General features: G+C 36.3%; 1 protein-coding gene and 1 long non-coding RNA gene across 2 annotated transcripts; one reads left to right on the top strand and one right to left on the bottom strand.

The window, feature by feature from the left end:
* The first annotated feature begins 1,755 nt into the window (after positions 1 to 1,755).
* Positions 1,756 to 24,287, top strand: mkln1 (muskelin 1, intracellular mediator containing kelch motifs). Its single transcript, XM_067391762.1, has 18 exons — positions 1,756 to 1,865; positions 3,350 to 3,419; positions 5,390 to 5,532; positions 5,760 to 5,848; positions 6,243 to 6,352; positions 7,762 to 7,954; positions 11,198 to 11,275; positions 11,487 to 11,552; positions 12,038 to 12,150; positions 14,696 to 14,908; positions 15,047 to 15,268; positions 15,573 to 15,702; positions 18,853 to 19,000; positions 19,752 to 19,866; positions 20,925 to 21,064; positions 21,611 to 21,713; positions 22,185 to 22,239; positions 22,383 to 24,287. The coding sequence occupies exons 1-18, from the start codon at positions 1,786 to 1,788 to the stop codon at positions 22,502 to 22,504; spliced, it is 2,190 nt and encodes a 729-aa protein (XP_067247863.1). The 5' UTR covers positions 1,756 to 1,785; the 3' UTR covers positions 22,505 to 24,287.
* Positions 15,620 to 21,057, bottom strand: LOC137024352 (uncharacterized). The gene is made up of 3 exons (XR_010895701.1): positions 20,934 to 21,057; positions 19,072 to 19,170; positions 15,620 to 15,721 (listed from the first exon to the last, which is right to left on the bottom strand). It is a non-coding gene; the product is annotated as an uncharacterized lncRNA (long non-coding RNA).
* Positions 24,288 to 24,405: the final 118 nt, after the last annotated feature.

The raw sequence follows: 24,405 nt of genomic DNA on the forward strand, positions 1-24,405 counted from the left end.
ACTTTTTTACAATTAAGCAGTTGTTCCCAAACTTGTTTGGCTTCAGTACCCACTTTACCTCACTTGTGTATCCAGGTAATCCAGGTATGAAAGTATTTGACTTATCTGACTTCAACATTTTGCCTAAAAACTGCAGCTTACTGTATGATGCAATTATCATTATAATCCTTATTTTGAAGAATATAACATACAATAAGAAAAAGGGTCAAAGAGCTGCAATTAGTGCCTCCCATGTAAATGTAATACTGTGGGTTTTACTGTAACATTTCAGTAAGTCTAGTCATTGATGATTTTCCCCCTCCCCTTTCTGTCAAATACCCCCTGTAGTACCTCTGCATAGGGCTACATGTACCCCAGGTTTGGAACCACTGGAGTAGTGGCCAGTAGTATAATGAAGTTGTGGAGAACATAGAACATTCCTATGTAATTGTCTGTAATGTAGTGTATGACTCTTCTGTATGACTGATTTGATGTTTTCTTTTTTTACGCTATTGTAGAGAATAATGGCATTGGAAGGAAACGAGCGACCAGTGAAGAACTGTTAGTTGTGAAACTCCAGCTTTATTTACAGCACTATAGGCTGCATATAATTTTCATTATTTTTTGTTTGTGTGTTTATATTACAGTATATTATGCTGTATACATTTTCCTTTTACTCTGATGTATGGAAGTTACTTTATGTGTGTGAATGATAATGGTTACAATTTCCTTGGCAGTATGAGTGCAATATATGATGTCAAACCTTGGAGGCTACTCTTACCCTAAAATCCTGTCTTTTTTCAGTTTTACACACAATTGTATTCCGTTAGCTAGACAAAAACTGTACAGTAACCATTGTCAGTGAAGGACTGGACTAAGACTGAAAGGTGGACATGAGGGATATTTGCCATAGTGACAAAACATCTAAACATTTTGACTTGCAGTGCTTACACAATGCCAAAGGAACTAAGCATTTTGGGGGCACTGACTGTTTAAATGAGAAGGAAATTTAGTTTTGACACAAACAGTTTAAACTGATGTGCGTCTGTATTTCTCCTTTATGTCATGAAATATTCAACAGGTCTTGATTAAATGCAATAAAAGATTAGCTAACATATAATAATTGATATAGTTTAGGATTGTGTTTGTTAAATACATCATCCTACTTTGTCATGTCCAGTCAACTATGTTACTTTTGTCAACTATGATACTGGGCTGTCAATTAAGTTACCATTATGTTTTTTAAAAAAATATATGTATTTCAATGGTTCCCTAATCTCCAAGTAAATATTTAGAAACTGAGTAGCTGTCAAATATATACCTCAGCATAATTTAATCAAGAAAATTATCATGAATCAAGCAGTTTGGAAACAAAATATACAGACTGGTTACTTCAGTACTTGAAATTTGGGGTTTCAATTGAACAAAATGTGTATTTTCTTAATTAATTGGGTATTTTAATTGAAAAGGTAGGTAAATAGACACATATTCTTCCAAGAGTAATGATTTTTTTAAATGTCTGCCATTTACATAAAGTTAAAACTTATAGGTTTTGTCCGTAACATAGTTGACCAAATAATGAGTAAACTTCTTGTTTTTAAAACTAAATATCTGAAATCAATTATGCCTGAGCTTGGCAATTACTAAAAACAAAATATTTCAGGGATAATTTATCAGGGAAGATAATAATATTTTGTAAATAAATATATTTTTTCCCAGAATTATTCAAACTCAAAATCTCCCACAATTATATATTGACCCATGTATATGCGCGTGTGTGTATGTGTGTGTCGTTCGTGCATCAAGATGGCGGTGGCTCCTGACAGCAGAGTGCTCTCCTACAGTGTTTATAAATGGAGCTCGTACTCCTCTACATATTTACCCGAGTGAGTAACGCACATTAAATACTCACGTTGACACTCTATATATGCTCTTAAATATACAAACACAGTTCATAACTCTGTAATTTTAACCAAATTCATTGCTTAATCTAACAAACGGGCCGGGCTCCAGCAGACGGGTAACGTTACATATACATAAAACAGCAGCAAATGTATAAACTGCAAACAACACAACAAACGAATTCTCTAAATGTACATATTAATGTGCATTTAGTTGTGCACAAGTGCGGAAACGGCTCTAAATGTATAGAAATGTGCAGATTTGACAGTCATGTTAGCATGCTAGGCTAGGCTAGTATGAAGCAGCTCAAATGATACAAAAAAAAACGCCTTAAAGACACCTAATGTGTTTTATTGTACATGTCTTTATACAGGTTGTGATGCTCTTTTAAGAACCTGACAGGTGTCTTACTGCATAGTATTTGTGATTTATCTTTAAAATATTATCAGAACTGCACTATGTAGCTGGTTAGCTACATGGCTAGTTTACTAGTGTAACGTTTTATAGAAGTAAACAAACTGCAAATCGCTGGAAGCAGTTTTAATTGTCTCTTTTTTGTATTTAAAAATATCAGGTCGAAATGAAATTCTGCTTAATTAGAATGTATAAAGATGCTTTGGTGGTTAATGCTAAATTGTGGGAATATGACACTGAGAGTCACAGACTATTTTTATCCCCTCTTTTAATCTTCTTCTGTTACTCTTAATCAACAAATTATGTAACAATACTTAAAAGGCAAACTATATTTAATAGAGGGGCATTTGTACTGAATATGCTGTTGTTTCTTGTTATCTATAAAGTGGCAGAGTTTCGAAACCAATAAAGCTGCCAATCTAGACAAGTCTATGAAACGCGGTCTTGCGTTTTGAATCAGCCAATGAGTTTGTTGTTTATTGCGGTCTAAGACATAATATGCATGCAATTTGTGTTATGTGGATCAAATATTACTAAGTTACATCTCTTCTTTGTTATCTTTGTGTTAGACATGATAGCTAGAGGCAAATGTGCTGTAGACTGGCATAAACTTGCATTCATGCATTAGTCAGTGGCGAAGCATATCTTGTTAAGATACCTGTGAACCCTTAACAGTTTGGTTTGCTTTATGAATTTTATCCAGCAAGCAGAAATGTGTTGGACTTGCAGTGTCTAAAGTGGTCTTTTTGGTGGTGTCAGACATACACAGTCATCCATCCACACGCAAAGTGCAAAAAAAACCCATTTCTAATATTAACTAGTCTCATCTTGTTTATTCGTGAAATAAAAAATAATCAGGACAGGTCATAAAACATATGTGTTTTTTTTTTTATTTTAAATTTTATATTTAAAAATCTGTCAATTTAAATGTAAAAGACACAAAGTGACTGATTTGAACCACATAGTAACACATTACATAGAAAAAGTGGCAGGTCTATTATTTTTCATTTACACTCCAAGACTTAATGTGTTGCTTTCCAATGTTTGCTTGCAGGAATATTTTAGTGGACAAACCTAACGATCAGTCTTCCAGGTGGTCATCTGAGAGCAACTACCCTCCACAGGTAAATTCTGCTCATCTTTTTTTAGTGTTAACCTGAGCTGGATAATAGTTCTTCTGTTCACTTTCAGGTTCTGTGAAATGCTCTGCAGATATTAATGAGTATTGGTATTTGGCTTCAGAGGCGTGTGTTTTTGGAAAGAGGAAGCCTCCTCATTTTGCTGGCCTTGTGGCACAGACCATGCAGTGCAGACAGACTTGTGGTTAAGCAATAAGGAAATCGAAAGTGCGTGTTGGCGGTACAGTAGCACGCGCCCTCAACTTTTAACCTCAAAGTCTTGTTTTCTTTGTGTCCCTCCACTCTCGTCCTTTCACTTAAGTACAGTCACCCTTCGCAGAGTTCAGAACTTTGAAATCACAGTTCCTGTCATTATCCTTCTTTTTTTGTTTCAGAAATAACGCTGCACTTGACCACTCTACATGTTGTATATCATTGCAGACAATTCAATCAATGTTTCCTCTGTGGGTTAAATGGTCTGAATGTTGTAAAACCATTTTTTGCCAAGCTCTTAGTGCAGTCGGCCATCAGTGGTGGTGGATGGAATATCTCAGTCAATCTGTGTGAAATATATGTCTCGCCGTTCCCATCTTCAATGACAGTAGCCCATTAATTTTTAGGGTCTCTATGCAAGGTGTGTTTGTTCTGAGCAATACTTTACAAGCCATGTTTGCGGGCCATTCTGTCAAGTATGTCTACATTTTATTGAATTGTTTACTTGAGGGCAACATGAATAATGGAGCCCCTCTTGTCCACCTGCATCTGAAGAGCGTGTTGTCAATCGCAGTCCTTGGCCATTAAGTGTCTTTGTATAAGCAACAAGAACAGAACTTCATGTTCTGTAATCTCTTCAGATACCATAATGTATTAAAGTTGTTATAAAAGGAAAGTTGGGATAGTCTTTTCTTCCCTATTATGACGTATATGTGAGTGAAACAGCTGCTCAAACAAGAAAAAATGCAGGGTGGAATTTGATTTTGTTCATTGGGAATTGATTAGATTGGTTAAATTGTTGTGGTTTGCTATTGCTGTGATCTCATGTGAGTGACAGGAGTTCCCACCCTCACGGTGAGAAACACATCATCAGAAATGAGACGCTGCAAGAGGTAGAGCTAGATATTTTGATTAAAGATTGTGAGGGCACGGATAAATAATTTTATAATAAGTACAGCAATATTCCATAAGACAACAAGAATTGTCGACATTGTTAAGAACATGAGGTAAACATCTGCAAGGTATTAGTAGTTAGTTATTTCTTCTGTGGAACACAAAGAAGATGTTTTGAAGAATGTCCTGAAGAATAGAATAGAATGTTTGAGCTTGACAGTATATATGACTTTCCCTTTTGGGTGAAAAAAATTCCATTACATAGAAACCAACTGAGAAGTCTGGTTTCTATGTAATGGATTTTTTTTTTCACCCAAAAGGTAAAGTCATATATACTGTCAAGCTCAAACATTCTATTCTATTCTTCAGGACATTCTTCAAAACATCTTCTTTGTGTTCCATTCTATTGTATTCTATTCTATTCTAAACAGAAATATTTTGTAATGTTATAAATGTGTTATTTACTTTCACTTTTGATTGAGTCTTTGCTGAATACATTTATTTATTTATTTATTTATTTATTTAAAAAATTTTGTATTGACCCCATACGTTTGAATGGTAATGTTATGATAGTTTTGAGGGGCAGCTGACTAGAATTTGAGTTATTATTCCCTAAAAATTTTCACCCTGTGATCGCATTGTGTTTGCTTTCATTACAAAACATCCTTGATGTCAAATCTGGTGCAACTGTTAGAACATGGACAAGTGTGAATGATACTAGAAATAGGTCTAGATTTGCTGTTGTTAAAGGTAACGTTTTTAAATAATTATGTATACAGTTCTTGATGTTACAAATGACTGTTTCTGAGGTGTTTTAGCTTTGGTTTGGAATTGCTATTGGTATAACAATTTATTTTTCTGCTACTCAGTACTTGATCTTGAAACTGGAGAGACCAGCTATTGTTCTGAGCATCACCTATGGCAAATATGAGAAAACCCACGTGTGCAACCTGAAGAAATTCAAGGTGTTTGGAGGTATGAGTGAAGAAAACATGACGGAACTCTTGTCTAGGTGAGTCCAGTTGGAAAATGTTAGTTTGTGATTACAATCTACTTATTGTCTTTGTCAGATAAGCTTTACAGACTCATAGATATTAGACCATCTTTAGAGTGGGTGACCAGAAACACAAACATTTCATAAAATGGCCTATAGTGTCTTTTGAGATGCAAGTAATGTTTGGGAAAATAGCTTCTTGTAATCTGATGAGATCATTCACTGTCTTTCTCGTCTAATCCTAGTGGCCTTAAGAATGACTTCAACAAGGAGACATTCACGCTAAAGCACAAGATCGATGAGCAGATGTTTCCCTGCAGGTTTATTAAAATAGGTGAGTGTTTACAGCAAAAGCAAGCTCAAGACCCGGTGAACTCATTGCTGACACATTTAGGGGAAAGATTAGTCATCACATGATTTCAGAGGAAGACAATGAGTTGAATGAGGGATTGAATGACTCTGCAAGTCTTTGACTGAACAAACAAGTGCTTGTATGAACTCTTTAGACAAGAATTTTTGTCTCTTGTAATGTCGCATGGTGTCTGTTTCAAACGTTGAAATCTCGAAGATTTGTTTGAGAATAATGAAATTTGAAATCTAGGACCCCCCCCCCCTCCTTTTTTTTTTTTTGAAGCAATGTACCTGCTGTAAACCTGCAGTTTGTCAGCATGTCTGAATGTCCTCTCTTCCGTATGTTTTTATCTCTGTATGTGTTTGGTTGCGTACAGTGCCTCTGATGTCATGGGGGCCCAGCTTTAACTTCAGCATCTGGTATATTGAGTTACACGGCATTGAGGATCCAGACGTTGTCCAACCCTGCCTTAACTGGTACAGTAAGGTGAGTTGTGTCCAAACATCCACCTGAACCACAACTGCTCTGTCAGGGTGCATCTCACAAAGAAATGTTAGGGTCATATTTCACCACAAAAAACTACAATACTGCTTTGAAGTATAAATGCATGGCAGATACCTTAATTTCTTTTTGATGTTATCTTTATTTTTTAGGGTAATGAAATTGGGCGAGGTACAACATTTCGCTTAGTGAAAAAGAGGTGTCAATTTTTATTCAATAAATGTAATTTTTTTTTCTAATGATTGGGTGGAAATATGATTCAGGTTTTCTTGACAGGGTTCATGAGATGACCATTGAATTACAAAAATATGTGCCGTTATTAACGACCTAACGGTTAAACGTGCCCCATATAATTTTTTTTGGTTCAAAATTAACATAATTTAAATAATGAGTCAGTACATCATCAATTCTTCTTCCAGAACGTGATTTTGTCTTACCATGGTTCACTATAGTAAGCCTATTTTAAGTGTTTATAATTTAGACTGGGTGGGATGGTTTTTGCGGGAATATACATGCAAGAAAGGTCGACATGAGCAGCTAAATCTCAAACCTACGGGGAATCGCCAGTAAAAAAAGAACAGAGGACAATCTTCTGGCAAAAAGAGAACGTGGCAGAGCTCGTAAGTCGTAATAAAATGAGAATTAACACCGGCTTGGCTTTTCGGAGATGGCGAGAACTGAGGAATTTAAAATGTTGTAAAAGCGATGCAGATATGGTGTTTTTATGACTCAACAGGTGAGTAAGGTATTTTATTGAACAGATAAAATGCCATATGTGGCTCTATAACAGAGTTCATTATCTAGGGTCATTTCATTATTGTGTTGTAGCTCTGTGCTGGAATTTTTTTAAGGAAGTACCATGTCTATTAATGGGTATAGCTATAGTAACGTCATCAGCTTGAGATCCTTTCTATCTAAAGTGGTTATATATCTTAAGCCTAGTAGTGAATGTTTTATGAGCAGTAGGATAACCATATTCATCCACATATTCATTCTGCACATTGCTGAAGCACAACCAAAACCGTGTTCTTCTGCAAAATGCATGCAGTTTTGTTTTATAACATCTAGAGGTTTAACCATTAAAAATTACATAATGTACCTTTAAAGATAATCACATGCAAGTCTCAAAGCATGTGAATTGAAGTATTAAATGTTTAATAGTTAATTGTTAAATAGTTTTTTTTAAGCTTTATTTCATTAAACTGCATCATTGTCTTTTTATGCCATAATCCTTAATGTTTTTTAAATTGCCAAGCTGTTCCAGTAAGGAAGACAATCATGGTTTTTATAACTCTTTCACATCATTTGCATATTTTCACGCAATATTAAACATGGATTGAAGGCATGTTACATTTTTTTTTTTTTTTTTTTTTTTTTTTTTTTCTCTCGTACAGTACCGTGAACAGGAGGCCATCCGCCTGTGCCTGAAACACTTCCGGCAACACAACTACACAGAAGCCTTTGAGTCTCTGCAGAAGAAAACACGGATCGCTCTGGAGCACCCCATGCTCACGCACCTTCATGAGCGGCTGGTCCTCAGAGGAGACTTTGATGCCTGTGAGGAGCTCATAGACAAAGCTGTGAGAGGTACCTCACCCAGTGTTTCATCATATGGATAGGTGCCACTTTCATTAAGTAGGGAATGTGGGCATGTTGGTTCACTGTAGGGAACAGAATGGTTCTGGATTATAATCGTGTTACATGGCAAGCCAAATGTTTTACATCAGAAAAGATGATCTGCACTCAAAGAGTCTGTTATAAGTTATATTTCTAATATGCCATGCTCTCAATTTTAGAGACGTTATGATGTTGAAAAAAATTTAAGAAATTAATTTTAACTGTCTCAAAGCTTTACTTCCTTGTACTCTCACTATTTGAATAACGTATTGTTTTTCACATGCTCCCACTTAAACAAATATTTGCCTGTTGTATTGACTGAAGGGTGCAGTAATTAGCTAGATGTTTTAACATTTCTATACAGTTTAAATTACATTTCTTTAGCTCAAACAGTAGAGCATGACACTCAATCATGGGTTTGATTTCCAGGAAATAATGATAAAATGTATAACTTAAATGCAGTGTAAGTCGTTTTGGATAAAAGCATCTGCCAAATGCATACATGTAAATGTACAAAACACAATGAGTCATAATGACCAACTTTCTGCTTTTTGACAGAAACCTGTGGGTGGTTTTCACACAAACATAGTTGAGAGCTGTAGTTCCCATAACAGTGGTGGTCATATGACAGTAATGTGCAACTTAAATGTTCACCTGGCTGGCTATGATATGATTTGAAGAATGTGTGTCTGCAGAAAACCTTTCATGCAAGCATTTAGCAAGATATCTGAATATATGTTGTTTAAATTTAAGGTAACATTTGAATATTTTGCCTGATGTGTGGTACTCGTTGACAGTGATCTAAATGGTTCACTGGTATTATATTGAATGTGATAAAGTGCAACACTCTACATGGCCACTTTAGCAAAGGAAGTGCCACCTTCTAAAAAGGCCATCATGACTTCTCTATCATCATGACTTATGATATCATCAGCCCTGAAAGGGGACCTATTATGCAAAATTCACTTTTATAAGGTGTTTGAACACAGATGTTTGTCCACAGTGTGTGTGTGAAAAACCATTCTATAATGGTAAAAATCCACCCACTCCTTTTTTTATAATCCCCATAAATCATAAACAGTCTCTCCAAATGTGCTGTTCCAGATTTTCCCAACTCTTACGTAAGAGTAGGGAGAAGCCCCGTCCCTGTTTGCATAGATATCGCCCTGAGTGAACCACAGCAGTCCACTCGCATTAGCAGCTGGAGATTTACAATGTCTGCACCAAAAACATTACAAATGTTGTTATTGGATGTACTAACGAACATAAGATTCTCCATTGACTCTCTGCAGAGTCACTATGGACAATGTAGTTAAATTTCATTTATGAAGGAAATTTGCCAAAGAAAGTGTTATACATGTTATATAGTATTATATCATTTTACGCTGAACTGCTTCTCAAACAAGGGTCAGTTCAACGCTGGATTTGCACAAAAGATTAACATGACGGCACATGCTAGTCGATGAGTTGAATCAACTCCACAGCAACTACATAAATTTATCCAATAACCATTCAGAAACATCCATTTGCATTCTAAAACTTCTTCCTGAGTGTCTTGTCAGTGTCCGACTTTGTACATTGTAAGACTGAACACCACTACTGACAATCCTCATTTTGGCTGCGTGAGATTCTCCAGCTTTGTTGTTGTTGAGTATCCGAAGCGCGAGCCGTTAAAGCTCCACCCTTTTCTGGAAAAGGGGTCGGGAGCAGCAGCTCATTTGCTGCTCGCACCCAAATAGGGGCAAATTTGACAAGCTATAATAAATGATCTGTGGGGTGTTTTGAGCTGAAACTTGACACATTCTGGGGACACCAGAGACTTACATTACATCTTGTGTAAAGGGGCATAGTAGGTCCCCTTTAATGACTGTTCTTTTTACGTTTTTCCTTTGCGCAGTAGGGTTAGGGTTATTTTTATTTTATTTTTTGAAAAATTTGAGCTTAAAGGGATAGTTCACCCAAAAATGAAAATTTTATTTTTATCTGCTTACCCCCAGTGCATCCAAGATGTAGGTGACTTTTTTTCTTCAGTTGAACGCAAATTATGATTTTTAACTGCAACCGCTGCCCTCTGTCAGTCAAATAATAGCAGTGGATGGGAACTTCAACTATAACAGTAAATAAAACTTGCTTAGACAAATCAAAATTAAAACCTGCGGCTCGTGACGACACATTAATGTCCTACGAAACGATTGGTTTGTGCGAGAAACCGAACATTATTTATATAATTTTTACCTCTAATACACCACTATGTCCAACTTCGTTCAGCTTCCTGTTAGTGAGGTCAAAAAACGTGTTCTGGTGACGGAAGTGATGTCTCACCCATATACTTCAATGAGCGCGAGACATCACTTCCGTTGTCAGAGCGCGATCAGACCTCACTAGCCGGAAGCTGAACGAAGTTGGACATAGTGGTGTATTAGAGGTAAAAAATTATATAAATACTGTTCGGTTTCTCGCACAAACCGATCGTTTCGTGTCTTAGGACATCAATGTGCCGTCACGAGCCGCAGGGTTTAATTTGGATTTGTCTATGGAAGTTTTTTCGACTCTTATTGTTCAAGTTCCCAATCACTGCTATTATTTGACTGACAGACGGCAGCGGTTGCAGTTAAAAATCATAATTTGCATTCGACTGAAGAAAAAAAGTAATCTACATCTTGGATGCCCTGGGGGTAAGCAGATAAACATAAAATTTTCATTTTTGGGTGAACTATCCCTTTAAGAATCAAGGTTCATGACTGTTACTGTCAGGTTTAATTGTTGGTCTAAACAATTCTTGTATGACTGAAATCGCCACCGAGTAAACTGACTTATTACCGACTTGAAGTCGGCATAAAGTTGCTTTGCTGCAAATCATTGCGAACACCCGGTGACATGTTACGAATGTTTAAATCCACTCTACAAACCCTCCTCAAGTTTGAGTCATTGGTTGATCCAATGTTGCTGTGCGTGTGTGTTTTTTTTTTTTAAATTGCACAATTATAAATTTTTTTTTTTTTTTTTGAGGAATCAACATATTAGGATGGGATAGGATAAAATATTTCACACACGTCACCTTTAAAGTTGTTCACAATAGCGTTTTGTGTTATTACACATTCTTTTTGGAGGTCACAATATAAATTGGAGTAATTAGAATCTAATGTACGCTTGTTTCCTTCTCAGGGAGCATACATTAGCAAATTAAAGTGCGCTTTATCTGTTCTTTTCCAGATGGTTTGTTTAATCAGTACATCAGCCAGCAGGATTATAAGCCCCGCTGGAGTCAGATCATCCCCAAATGTAACAAAGGTATGACAGCAGGCTACTGAACACACAAGTGGCGGCCTCTTGCTCCGAATCTGAACGCTGGACTCCAGGGAATCCATGTCTGCTGTATTAAATGACTTAAGGGGTGTATTGATATTCAATATATCTTTCATGTTCTTGATCTTTTCCTGTGTCCTGTTCCTGACACGCACCTCTCCATTCACATTCATTCGTTCTTGTTCTCTCTGATTAGGTGATGGTGATGATAACAGGCCAGGCATGAGAGGAGGTCATCAGATGGTCATTGATGTTCAGACAGGTACATCTTACGTCACTTGGTTGATTTGCAAAGTTTCCATTTTGGGTGGTTATTGCAGTGCTATTTAGCTTGTTCTGTCTTGCTTGTAATGGAATGCTTGCTAAGACTGCTTTTGTTCCTGTAGTTGCGAGTTAAGGGCTGTTTTTATATGTGCGTGAATCTGTGAGCTTGTTGTTAGAGGAACAATCGATCCCACAGCCCTCATGTGGCCCCGTACGTTCAGACTGCCCTCGAGTAACCCGCTCTACAGCTCGGCTGATGCTCAATAGCTCAAACAACTGTCTCTGCTTATCACCATGGCGACATCAGCCTTTCAACCTCAGCTCACAGCTGCTTCTCAAGAATATTATGATTTATAACAGCTTAAAAAATACCTTAATAGTTTTATCCTTCAGGTTCATATTGAATTTCTTACAAAGGTGTAAAAGCATCACCCACTCACCGATGCTTTGTTTTTAATTTGTATTCGCCTCTTTGTCTGACAGAAACAGTGTATCTGTTTGGTGGCTGGGATGGAACGCAGGACTTGGCTGATTTCTGGGCATACAGTGTGAAGGAGAACCAATGGGCCTGCATATCCAGGGATACAGAGAAAGAGGTAAGAAAGAAAGTGAAAGAGGATTTTTTTATTTTTTATTATGACTGCTGAATGGCACAAAAATCCCCTAGAATTTTTCATCATGTCATTTAAGTTTCACATACTTTCTTTTTCTGTGCAATGTGCATTGATGGATGCGTACTCTTTCATCTGTAGGTTACTTAGATGGGGATTTTTGACTCATAGTTGGAATAGTTTGTGGATGAGACAGAGAATTAAATGATTGTAATGAAAAATATGTATAGCGATGGCCGCAATGCTGATAGAGGTTATAATGGAGTAGGGCTGGACGATTAATCGAAAAGTAAGTGAAACCGAAATTCAGAACCTCTAACCGAGGTAATTTTCCCATGTCGGTTATTTTGTTTTTTTAATCCTCTTAAATTCTCCCTTAAAAACACACTACTGCGTGTGACGCCACGTGACTCTGCCCCGTCGGAAGGCGGAGGTGAACGCTGAGTCAACACACAGAGATGGTGCACGAGCGGTGAGCTTCACAAAACTTTGTAAGTTGTACGTGTTTCACGGTTTGGACATTCAAGCGATTAGACGATCAGATGTGTATTATTATATCGAGCTACCATGCTCACGCAGCTGCATTATGGCATGAACACACATACAAACAGAAGCTGCACAAAATGTGAAACTCAGAAGTTATTATAGAATATATTTTTCTACTTTTGAAGTAACTATTTACAACCCACAGCTTCACAATTAATAGAGAGACGGTGTGGCTAATTCACACACGCAATCGCTCTCATTAGGTACTGTGCTAATTTATCTTTATCTGATTTACAACGAGCAGAAATCTGTAAGAAATGTTAGGAACCATAGATACAATAACTGCTTAAAGTGAGCTGTTATGTCAGATCACTCTTTCAAAAGGAAAAAATATCCCACCTTTTAATAATAATGCATATTTACAGTACAAACCTTGTAAGTGAACAATGAGGGCAAAAACAAAACAAAATAATCACTCAAAATGTTCAATTAATCAAGGTTTTGATTTTAGGTCATAATCGTCCAGCCCTATAATGTAGATGGTCTCTTTGACTATATGCATATGCTATAAGTCTAGAATGCTCTCCCACTTATGACCAAGAACCACCCGTTAGCACAGGAAGGGTCTTCCTGTCCAGTATGTGACACAGCCAGCTGCAGATTGCCTTCAGGGGTGGGTACACCTAAAATAAATGATCTCACAAAAGTATATGACAATGAGAAATACCAAAGAAATTTTTGGACATGTGTGTAGATTTTTCATCAGAATTTACATCCATCCAAAAACAGTCTGTTTTATTTTATTTTATTTTTCACGTAACTACAATCCTAGAATTTAATGTAGAATTTAGTTGGTATCTAGTTGACGTGCTATTAAGGACCCAAAGATTTGATTACTTGGACCTTGCACATTTCAGATAATCCAGTGACTAGATATTTCTCAGAAACTGCCATTATTGTATACTGGTACCTTTATAAAAACAACTATGTTCCCTGATAAGGGGCTTTTGCACCGGGTAATTATAGGAACTAAGTTATAAGAACTAGCCACCAAGGCAGTCCCCTGAGAACTAAATGTTCCTGGTTGCATTCGCACTGCCAGTTGGAACTTTGAAGTGACGTAAGCTGCCACTTGCGTCCTGCCACTCTGGTTGTTGTGCAGGACTTTGTTATATTGATGGTGCTAAGAACACAGTGCTCCCATTCTCTGTTTTCATTAGTTTATAATTTGTTTAACAGTCCTATACATTATTAGATACAGTAAACAAAGTAAATGGTTTACGTAAAAATATTATAGCGTTTGCTGTGTGTGGTTGATGCCCAATGTTGCTATCTGAGCAGAAATACATTATCATGTTTCGCTTGGTCCCTTCAAAGTCTTGTTGGATTTCCTCCTTAGTGTTAATGGTTGAGAAGAGCCTGGACTTCGGTGTTGGTCCATCTATCACTGTTTTCCATGTTCGTGGAGTAAGTATATAGGCGTTAAACTGTGTGTTTTTAAAAAAAAAAATGCCGGATGCCAGTGTTTCGCATGCGTTCGGCCAAACAGCGTACACTTACGTCACTGGTAGTTCTAGTTGTGCTGGGTTAGACCCTACTCTGAAGTAGGAGCTAATTTAGTTCCCCCAAATTCCCAGTTCCTGTGGTGCAAACATGCCAAAAAGCGTCTACTTCCGCCATTAATTATAGGAACAATGAAAAGGTTTCTCCAGTGCTATCTGGCTTAAGCCTAGTCCCAGACTAAAAAGCATGTTTGAGCTGTTTTAACTGAAAGCAACTTGCACTGACATATCTTAAAATATGGCATTGTTTTGTCTCAAGATGCACACCAGTAATGTTTTTTTTTCTAAGGCACATTTATAAAAGGCACTTAAATGCCCTAATACAACTAAGGCCTAATGTCTGTCTGTGAAACCGGGCCGAAATAGTGTAACAAACAGATTGCGATTTTGAAAGAACTCCATTTTTGTGTGGAGTATGCACCATGGTCTATAGTGTGTGGCGTAAGAGGTGAAAACTATAAAGTTGTGATGTATTTTTTTAGAACGGTCCCAGTGCACGCTCGTGCCACAAGATGTGCATTGACTCTCAACGGAGACAGATCTATACGCTGGGCCGTTATCTGGACTCCTCCGTCAGAAACAGCAAGTCCCTGAAAAGTGATTTCTACTGCTATGACATTGATGCCAACACGTGGACCCTCCTCAGCGAGGACACGTCCGCTGACGGAGGACCCAAACTTGTGTTTGACCACCAGGTACCGAATTTTAAATTACACAAAATGATTCAGGATTTATGCCCATATACCACCAGGAGTCTCCCTTTTACAGATTTATGATGAATAGTTCAGTGTCTCTCAGAAAGTTGAACAAAGTTGTCTTTCTCTCTCTCTCAGATGTGCATGGACTCGGAGAAGCACATGATCTACACTTTTGGTGGTCGGATTCTGACGTGTAATGGCAGCGTGGATGACGGCAGGACGTCAGAACCTCAGTTCAGCGGACTTTATGCTTATCACTGTCAAGCTGGCAGCTGGAGTCTACTCAGAGAAGACTCGTGTAATGCAGGGCCAGAGGACATCCAGTCCCGCATTGGACACTGCATGCTCTTCCACACGGTTCGTCTCCTTAGTAACGACCCATAAATTTCTCTGAGCTGCAACTCCAATATTTTACACGTTGACCTCAAAATTTTTGATTGATGCATTTGTGGATTGGGTAACAAAATATATAATATAAAAAGTAAAACTGTGTTTTTTATATATATATATATGTATGTGTGTGTTGAAGATTTTTAAGTTTTTTTTTTTTTTTTTTTTATGTATTTGTTTAAATTACCAAAAAAAAAAAAAAAAAAAAAAAAAAAAAAAAGGTGGTTTTGACAACAAATTTAATGTGACATTTTGTTTCTCTCTCCCGCAGAGAAATCGTTGCCTGTACGTTTTTGGAGGTCAGAGGTCCAAAACTTACTTGAATGATTTCTTCAGTTACGACGTTGATGGTGATCATGTGGAGATCATCTCAGATGGCACAAAGAAGGACTCAGGCATGGGTATGATGTTATCAGCAAACTGTAAATTAAAAAAAAATAAAAAACTGGCCGGGATTTATAAATCTTAGTTACACAATTTATTTTTTGGTCGTATTGTAAGATTGACTCAAAGAAACTCCTTAAAAGGACAGTGTAGGAATCTTGAGCATGAAGGTGACATCATGTTCAGAAATAGAGTTGAATCAGGTGGGGATTATGTCACTGCAGCGGCCTGTTACGCGCAGCTGAAGCTAGCATGTGATCTATTGCGGTCCTATTGTTCAACAGCTAAATCAACTTGACATCATCTGTCTTCCTGATACTGATAGACACAGATCTGCAGGTCTACATGATGGTGATGAATGTTTCTCTTGAGGACTGTCATGATTATTGTTGAATATTGCAGCAAATTCTTAAGCAGAGAGACGAGGTTTTTGAGGTTACAACATGCTGCTCTACAAAGAACACATGTTCTGCCACGTATCAAGATATTCACCTCTGAAGACTGCATAAAATACACATTTTAATATTTAAAGCCTTCTTTAGTAGACTAGATATTTGAGGCCCTAGATGACTCTAGTTACATAAGAAAAAAATCTGTGGTTTTGGCCATGCCAATCTTGCACACACAATCCTAGGGTTTTGAAGGTTGTTAACTAGTGTGTTTCTAGGTGGTTACTACAGTAATTTGGGTAGTTGTTAGGTGGTTAATTACCTAGCCAAATCTCTATGATATTCTGGTCCCTGTATAGGGCACAGATTCCTCCCTTCTTGAATATAAGAACTTTTCTGCATGTTTAAGTAATGTCTTAAAGGGTTAGTTAACCCAAAAATGAAAATTCTGTCAGTAATTACTCACCCTCATATCGTTCCAAACCCGTAAGACTTTCGTTCATCCTTGGGACATCCTTATTAATGTAATCTGAGCGCTTTCTGTCCCTCCATTGACAGTCTGAATTTGGGGTATCTTATGGGTGTTTTTGCAAAAACACAGAATTGTTGTTATTGTTAACTGAAACTAAAACTACAAAAATTCTTTGTGATTTTTAAATAAAACTGAGATAGAATAAATATTAGATGGAAAAACAAATGATAAATGTTGCCTTGGCAATTAATTGAAATGTTTAGGTTAAAGTACTAGAATGATTAAAACTAAAAAAAAAAAAATTAAAGCCTAATAGAAACAAAAACCCCTAATAAAAATGACAAAAGCATATAACAAAATGACTAAAAAAATAAAATGAAATGAAAACTGAAAATATTAAAATAAAAGCTTATTTAAAAATATTAAATACTATAATAGTATCTAAATAATACTAAAATATCTGAAACATATGTGAAAGCAGGTCTTCTCAGCATCCGCCCTCTGTCGGCACAAATCAATATTTAGCAATATCAATTTGATGTTCTCAGAACTTCGATTGACTTCTGGAGAACTGAGTTCTTAGAAAATTCTTCAAGCCTACGCACTTGCGGTGATTAACTCACCTCACACACACTAACGTCAGCTACACAGACATACAAATGGTGCTTGCAGACACAATCAAGTCTTCTAACAAAGCAGACATTGTAAAACATCTCTGATCATCACAGAGAAGAATTTGATGAAATGACGGGTCATAAAGTCTGCACACCCACATAATGTCCCCCAAATTTTCTTCACTTTCTCTATAATCAGTAATTATTGCATGATATTGTGTCAAGCTCAGAGGGAAATACCAAATCGAACAGCCAGTTCATAGAGAAGAGAGACACAGAAGGTGGAAGAGTGTGAGAGCTCTGTGAAGCCTGAGAGAGATTGTGCAGACACAGGCCTGTGACACACTTCCTGTTCCCATAAACAGATTGTGTAAAATCTCAATGGGCGACTTGACGCAGTGAGAGAGTATAAAAAGACCTCTGTGTTCTCTCTGTTATCGCGTTAGAGAGAGAGAGAGATGTGTGTGCGACGAGGACAGGGGGTGACAGAAAGAGAACAAGAGCTAGAAGGCAGCAGAGACAGACAAAAATAAGACTGAACAGAGCAGTTTACCAGGAAGGAAACAGTGAGCCCAAATAGTATGCTAACAACCACACCTTAAAATAATAGTTAACTCAAAAAAATAATTTATCATGTAGTTCCAAACAGGGGTGATGTTTTCTTATGAGCATAAAAAAGTGAATAAATTAGAATCGCATGCCATTTCAGAGATTCAAAAGGTCTAAAGCTTTGCTGTGACATTATCCTGCGTATTTCACAACTTCTTGTGAATAAGTAAGTAAATAAATAATGGGCACGACATTGATTTGGTTTGAATTATAAGAAAAATGTAAGAGAATAGAGACTGTGTGTTGATACAAGATATGTGAAACTAACTTTGATGAAAATCAGTTCATTTGGCATCTGTGAATTATACAGTTTAACAATCATTACACAAAAATATTTGCCAGAATGGCATGATTGGCCAATCAGAATTAAGTATTGTAGAGAGCTGTGTAATATTTTCATTTAATATAATTTGTTAACAATATAAATTTTATTTCCCAAGTTTTATAAAATTAATATAATTTTATATATTATTTATTTATTTGTATTAACTTTAAACTATTATGCTTAAAAATATTTCATAAATATAATATTAATATTAAAATGAATGTAATAGAGAAATAATGCAAAATATAACTTCATTGTTGTTTTTAAAAACAATATAAATATAAAACATTGGCAAATTTGGTCATTTCAACTCGCAAATGCAATATTATTTATAGAAATATAAAATTATAAATATTTTCCTTAATACTTTCATATTAATATAATGTTTTTAAACATTAATGCTTAAATATTTTATTAATATTATATTGATAAGAATGTCATAAGTAATACAAAACGTAACTTCATGGCTGATTTACAATAAATAAACAAAGAAAATAAAATACAACATAAAAAATACATATAAAAAAAGCATTAAATTAAAATAAAAGTTTTGTTAATTTGCTCACCATTGCCTGGTGGGACAATGAAGTTAATTTTGTACTCTTAATAGATTATTTATCAAGTTTGGCTGAAACCGTAGAGAAAAAAACATGATTTACAAGTGATTTACAAACGATTACACCAAGCTGTGTAGACACTTTATACCATCTCTTAATGGTCTAAGTTTAAGTCCATCTGTGCATGTGTTTGTGTTGCAGTACCAATGACGGGATTCACTCAGCGTGCCACCATCGACCCGGAGCTCAATGAGATCCACGTTCTATCAGGACTCAGCAAAGACAAAGACAAACGTGAGGAGAATGTGCGCAACTCCTTCTGGATCTACGACATCGCACGCAACAACTGGTGCGTGAGTTCTCGGACACGCTCTTCATCTGTACAGCATCGCACATTGAATGTTAACGAGTATACTAGACCTGTGTTTGTACAATGTTGCCCAGTGGACTGCATGCATCGGTAATCCACAGCGTGCCTTCAGGCGCTTCATTCCTGAGGTTTTAGATTGCCATACACTGCTGGAAAGGAAGAAAATCTTCAGTTATGATGAGAAAACATGTTCTCTTCTTCCTGAATTCTTTTCTTTTTAGTGTATTGAACAGGCAGCAGTGAATGATGAGCATATAATGCCTGTAAATGTATCATACAAATACCCCTTATATAAATGGTTCTCCGCTTGTACGTGCATTCACTTATATTGAATAAAGCCAGAGCGAAAGTATAATTTCAAAGGCCCAGCTGACCTTCAGAAAGGGAGTTGGTGACCATCAAACAGGAACAGAATGTTCTCTGCTTGTGTGGGGCTGGCCGCTTGCGCGCGCGCGTGTGTGTGTGTGTGTGTGTGTGTGTTTGTGTATTAAATGTACTTTGCACTTAAACGGGGGAGAAAAACCCTTTGTTCTGTACACTAATTGAAACAGTTGGCTTACGACTTGTGAAAAATTAGTCTGTCAGTGTTAGTCCAGCACACCAGATCCTTTGGCTGGTTTCTGTCGTTTTGTTTATTTGACTTGATTTGGGTGGGTGTGTGTCTGTACACTTTGCAAGGACAGTATGCACAGTTTAGTATGAAAGACTAACTCTGTGTGTTTGTGTGCAGGTCGTGTGTTTATAAGAATGACCAGGCGGTGAAAGAAAACCCCACTAAGGCCCTACAGGAAGAAGAACCTTGTCCTCGTTTTGCTCATCAGCTAGTCTATGACGAGTTGCATAAGGTAACGTAGATCATTTCCCTTCCACACCCAGGGTAAATATGAAATTAACATTTATAAACCGTGTGGTGGTGTGGTTTAGGATTGGCTGGTTAAAGATCTGACCTGATTATAACCCAAAGTTTATAGGTTTCAACCTCAGCTAGCCTGAAGGAAGTCAGCATTGCAAACACTGTTTGTTTTATGTAAATTCAATTCCAGGTTTCTTCAGTAAAAATGTTTATATATAATATAATATAATATAATATAATATAATATAATATAATATAATATAATATAATATAATATAATTTAATATAATATAATATAATATAATATAATATAATATAATATAATATAATATAATATAATATAATATAATATAATATAATATAATATAATATAATATAAAATATAATATCTATTATATAACATTTTTATTTCATTTTGTAATATAATTTAACAATATATATTATCATTTTTATAGTAATATATTTATATTAGTGTTACATTAGTGCTTTAGTATTATATTAATGTAATATTAAAGGTTGTTGAACGCTTATTAATAAAATATTAATAACAGACTCATAATGATTTATTATTGCAGTACCAAGGACATGTGTATGTTTGTGTGATTTTTTTTTTTTTTATATAATATAATATAATATAATATAAAAATACAGTGCTCAGTGTAAATGAGTACTCCCCCCTTTGAAAAAGTAACATTTTAAACAATATCTCAATGAACACAAAAACAATTTCCAAAATGTTGACAAGACTAAGTTTAATATAACATCTGTTTAACTTATAACATGAAAGTAAGGTTAATAATATAACTTAGATTACATATATTTCAGTTTTACTCAAATTTGCTATCCCAATAGTTTCGGGATTCTGCCTTTTATACTTTCTTTTAAATTAATAATTTTATTATAATTAATAATTAATCATTAAATAATTATTAATTTAATATATTTAGAAAAATGAATATTAACACACATTAACTAATATATACACACACTATTTACTACTACTGATAAAATACTGATTTCCTTAATTGCTGTACTGATTAATCAACACAGGTGCATTACCTTTTTGGTGGAAACCCGGGGAAGTCCAGCTCTCCTAAAATGCGATTGGATGATTTCTGGTCCTTAAAGCTGTGCCGCCCTTCCAAAGAATATCTGCTTCGACACTGCAAATACCTCATTCGCAAATACAGGTACTAACATACTTTTATCTGAGTTCAAGAGTGTGTTTCAGCTGTTAAAAACTGCTTCTCACTGGCTCTTAAGAGATATTCATTATTCTGACCTCACAGTTCTTGATTAGAAATTGTGCTTAAGAATAATATTTACTGAATTAGGTAGTCTGGTCTCTCTGTTTATAGTCAAAGAAAACTGTCAGATACACTTAGTTTCCAAATGGCTCTAGGAAAGTGTTTGGATATCTGTTCCATGTTAAATAGTTTGTGTCGAATGTTAATATGCAGTACATGCACTTGCTCTGATCCTGCTGTGATCTGTCTGATCTGAATGTAAACCATTAGGACCAAGCTGTATTATGTAATAGCAGTGTCATGCAGCACTGCAGTTAGTGATTAAGTTACAGTAGTATTTTTCCATCGGTGCATGTGTTTTCTGCTCTCTTAGTGCCCTCTTGTGGTTAGTTAATGGAATAATAACATACTTTATCACATTTGAGGTTGCAGAATTCTTAAGGCATTTTTAAAACACGTTATGCTTACATTCTGCTTGTGTGTTTGCAGGTTTGAGGAGAAGGCTCAGACCGAGCCCTTGAATGCACTTAAATATCTACAGAATGATTTGTCTCTTACCGTGGACCACACTGATCCCGATGAGACAAAAGAGGTCAGGACCACTGTAAAAATGATTATATTTAGTGCTTGAACACCAGTTCACACCAAGAACGCTAATCATATTAGCATCCACACCAGTGGAAGATATCGTTCTGTTTATTATAAGAGCAGTTTTGTCGTCTGCTCGAGCTCTGAAAGCAAGATGATTCTGATTGGCTCTCAATGTTTTTATCGTTCACCAGCTGGAAAAAAATTATTCTGAAAGTGATCGTTATTGTTATAGTTGTGGTGTGAACTCTGCTATTCTTTTATATTTTAAAACTATATCGTCCTTTTAGTGTCAACTGGCCTTTATCGTTTAATTAACAAACAATAAACTTCTGCTATTGATTCAACATGCATTTTAAAAGTTGATTTCAGTTACACTAAATGAAAGTATCATGTAAAAGTCTGATTAAAATTGTACCGGGACAATGAGTACGTATCATAAATAATGTGCTTTTTGTGTGTTTGTTTCCTGTAGTTCCAACTCTTGCCCTCTGCTCTGTTCAAATCCAGCTCAGACTTCATTCCTCTAGGTGAGCGCTTTTAGATTCATCTCATGATCACGATTGTCCTCCACTCATGTTTTTTTTTTTTTTTACTACAACTGTGCAAATCAGTTCACAAGTTGCTCAAATATATTTATTAATCTTAATCTTTTTTCTTTTCTTCGTCACAGGCTTTTCAGATGTGGATCAGACGTACGCCCAGCGCACGCAGCTGTTCGACACGCTTGTCAATTTCTTCCCTGACAATATGACCCCACCCAAGGGTAACCTTGTCGACCTCATCACCCTGTAGCCACGCCCCACACATTAGGCCACACCCTCTATAGACCTCTCAGACTCCTCCCACCAAAAACAGAAGTTATTTTTCTACATTTTCCACCCGAGGTGTGCCATGCCCACCGACTGTGTTTCCTCTTACAGATGTAATGCCACTTAAACGTCACTGAGACTTATTTAAAATGCAGAAATATAATTTTCTACTCTGGAGTGCCAGGGTTGGGTTGTTTTTGTTTTTTAATTTTTGATTTTAAAAAGGTGTCAGAATTAGGTTCAAATTTGCATATCTGCCAAATCGTGAACGGATTTGATTTTTTTTTGTTTTATTTAAACAAACTTCTGCTTGGTCCATTTCAGTTTTATCATCTAAATATTCTCATACAGCTTGAAAAAATAGGTGAGTTAAAAATTCAAGCAGTTTACATCATAAAAGGGTGGATTTGATTTATGAACTGTGTGATCATCATGGGTTCCTTTCTGCCTTGCTATTTTAATTCACATTTTTATGGACAAACGCGATGAGCCAGTGAAGCCCGGAGGCAAAGATCAGAGCGCCCTCTAGAGTCGGTTCTGATTTCATTACACCTTCAGATGAATTCTGAACACTTAATACTGGATTTGAATACTATCTTCCATCTAAACCTACTGCTGCTGCTGCTGCTATTAGATGCTGCCATTACATTAGTGCTTTCTTTGAGTCTTTAATAGATTCCATAACTATAAATTGTCATCCACAATGCTTTGAGGTGTAATGCACACATTTAGATACACATGAAATGTTTCCCAATCTGTGTGTGTGTAGGAACGCAAATATTAGTAGCACATTCATTTATGGTAACAACTTGTACTTTATAACAAGTCGTTACACTTGTATCCGTTAGCAAATGGATTTGCGAAACACTTTGCTGCAATTAGACAAACCGAAGACATGGATGAATTTTTGAAGTGTAGATTGCTGTTTACTTAAGGTTGTGGCTGCTTTTGTCCAAACTCAATGTAGTCCAGTTCATACTGGTGTGTTACATAGACTGTTCAGCGGACTGGTACCAACACAAAGGAGCCTTATCGGGACCACTGAAGACAGAAGAGCCCCCCTCACTATTTATTATTATTATTTCTTGATGAACTTGAGCCCTGAATGTCATGTCTTATGTTCTGTCTCTATATTATGTCCATAGAGATGTTTGTATGTGCCCTTCATTCCGTATGAGCTTCCGGATTGTTTAAAATCCTGGACAGATGAAAGTGCGTTGGATGATAGTCTTCCAGTGAGTGTGTCCATCCGTACATCTGGATAACTTGGTCTCCATTTGTGCAGTGTTAGTTTAACAGCAGTTGTTTTTAGGATTGTTTGTTTCCCTGTGCACGAGTAGGAAGTGTTTGCCCTGCAAAAAAAATTCCTGTAATTGGATCACTCTTAAATTTGCTGTACTTTTGGCTTCACCCACGCAGAAACCAAAGGCTCAAAGAACCATGGGACAGCACGTTATGCTTCACCCTGCTGATTGTGTCCTCCCAAGTGTCATCTCAATTCCCTGAACTCAGTATTAGCTGTAGTTTGGCCCCTCGGAAGTGAGGCATGCGTCTTTTGGAGATTGGAAGTGTGTGGAAGTTTGACTTCTCTGTGATTGGCCCATTTGTGAAATTTTTTTTTTTTTTTTCCCTTGTTTCTTTTCCGGTGTGAAAGCAATTTGGTTTATGATTTATGATTTGTAATCCAGGGCTTTCTTTGCCTTTTGTAGCTAGCATTGTCTTTGTGCCAGGAAGAAAGTAAAAAAGAAAAAAAAAAAAAGAAAAAATGAAATCATGGATACACGAGAGGATCGACACTTACAACCGGAGACTTTTTTGTCGCACTCAATGCCAAATACATTTTCTTGCTTTTGGTGTACATTTCTGCAGTGTCAGAGATGAAAT

Source organism: Chanodichthys erythropterus, chromosome 8 (genome assembly GCF_024489055.1).
Source record: "Chanodichthys erythropterus isolate Z2021 chromosome 8, ASM2448905v1, whole genome shotgun sequence".
Lineage (NCBI taxonomy): Eukaryota > Metazoa > Chordata > Actinopteri > Cypriniformes > Xenocyprididae > Chanodichthys > Chanodichthys erythropterus.

Coding starts and splice junctions, on each gene's coding strand:
- mkln1 (XM_067391762.1), top strand. CDS start 1,786: ATGGCGGTGGCTCCTGACAGCAGAGTGCTCTCCTACAGTGTTTATAAA. Junction 3,420..5,389: donor AGAGCAACTACCCTCCACAG/GTAAATTCTGCT, acceptor TCTGCTACTCAG/TACTTGATCTTGAAACTGGA. Junction 11,276..11,486: donor CATCCCCAAATGTAACAAAG/GTATGACAGCAG, acceptor CTCTCTGATTAG/GTGATGGTGATGATAACAGG.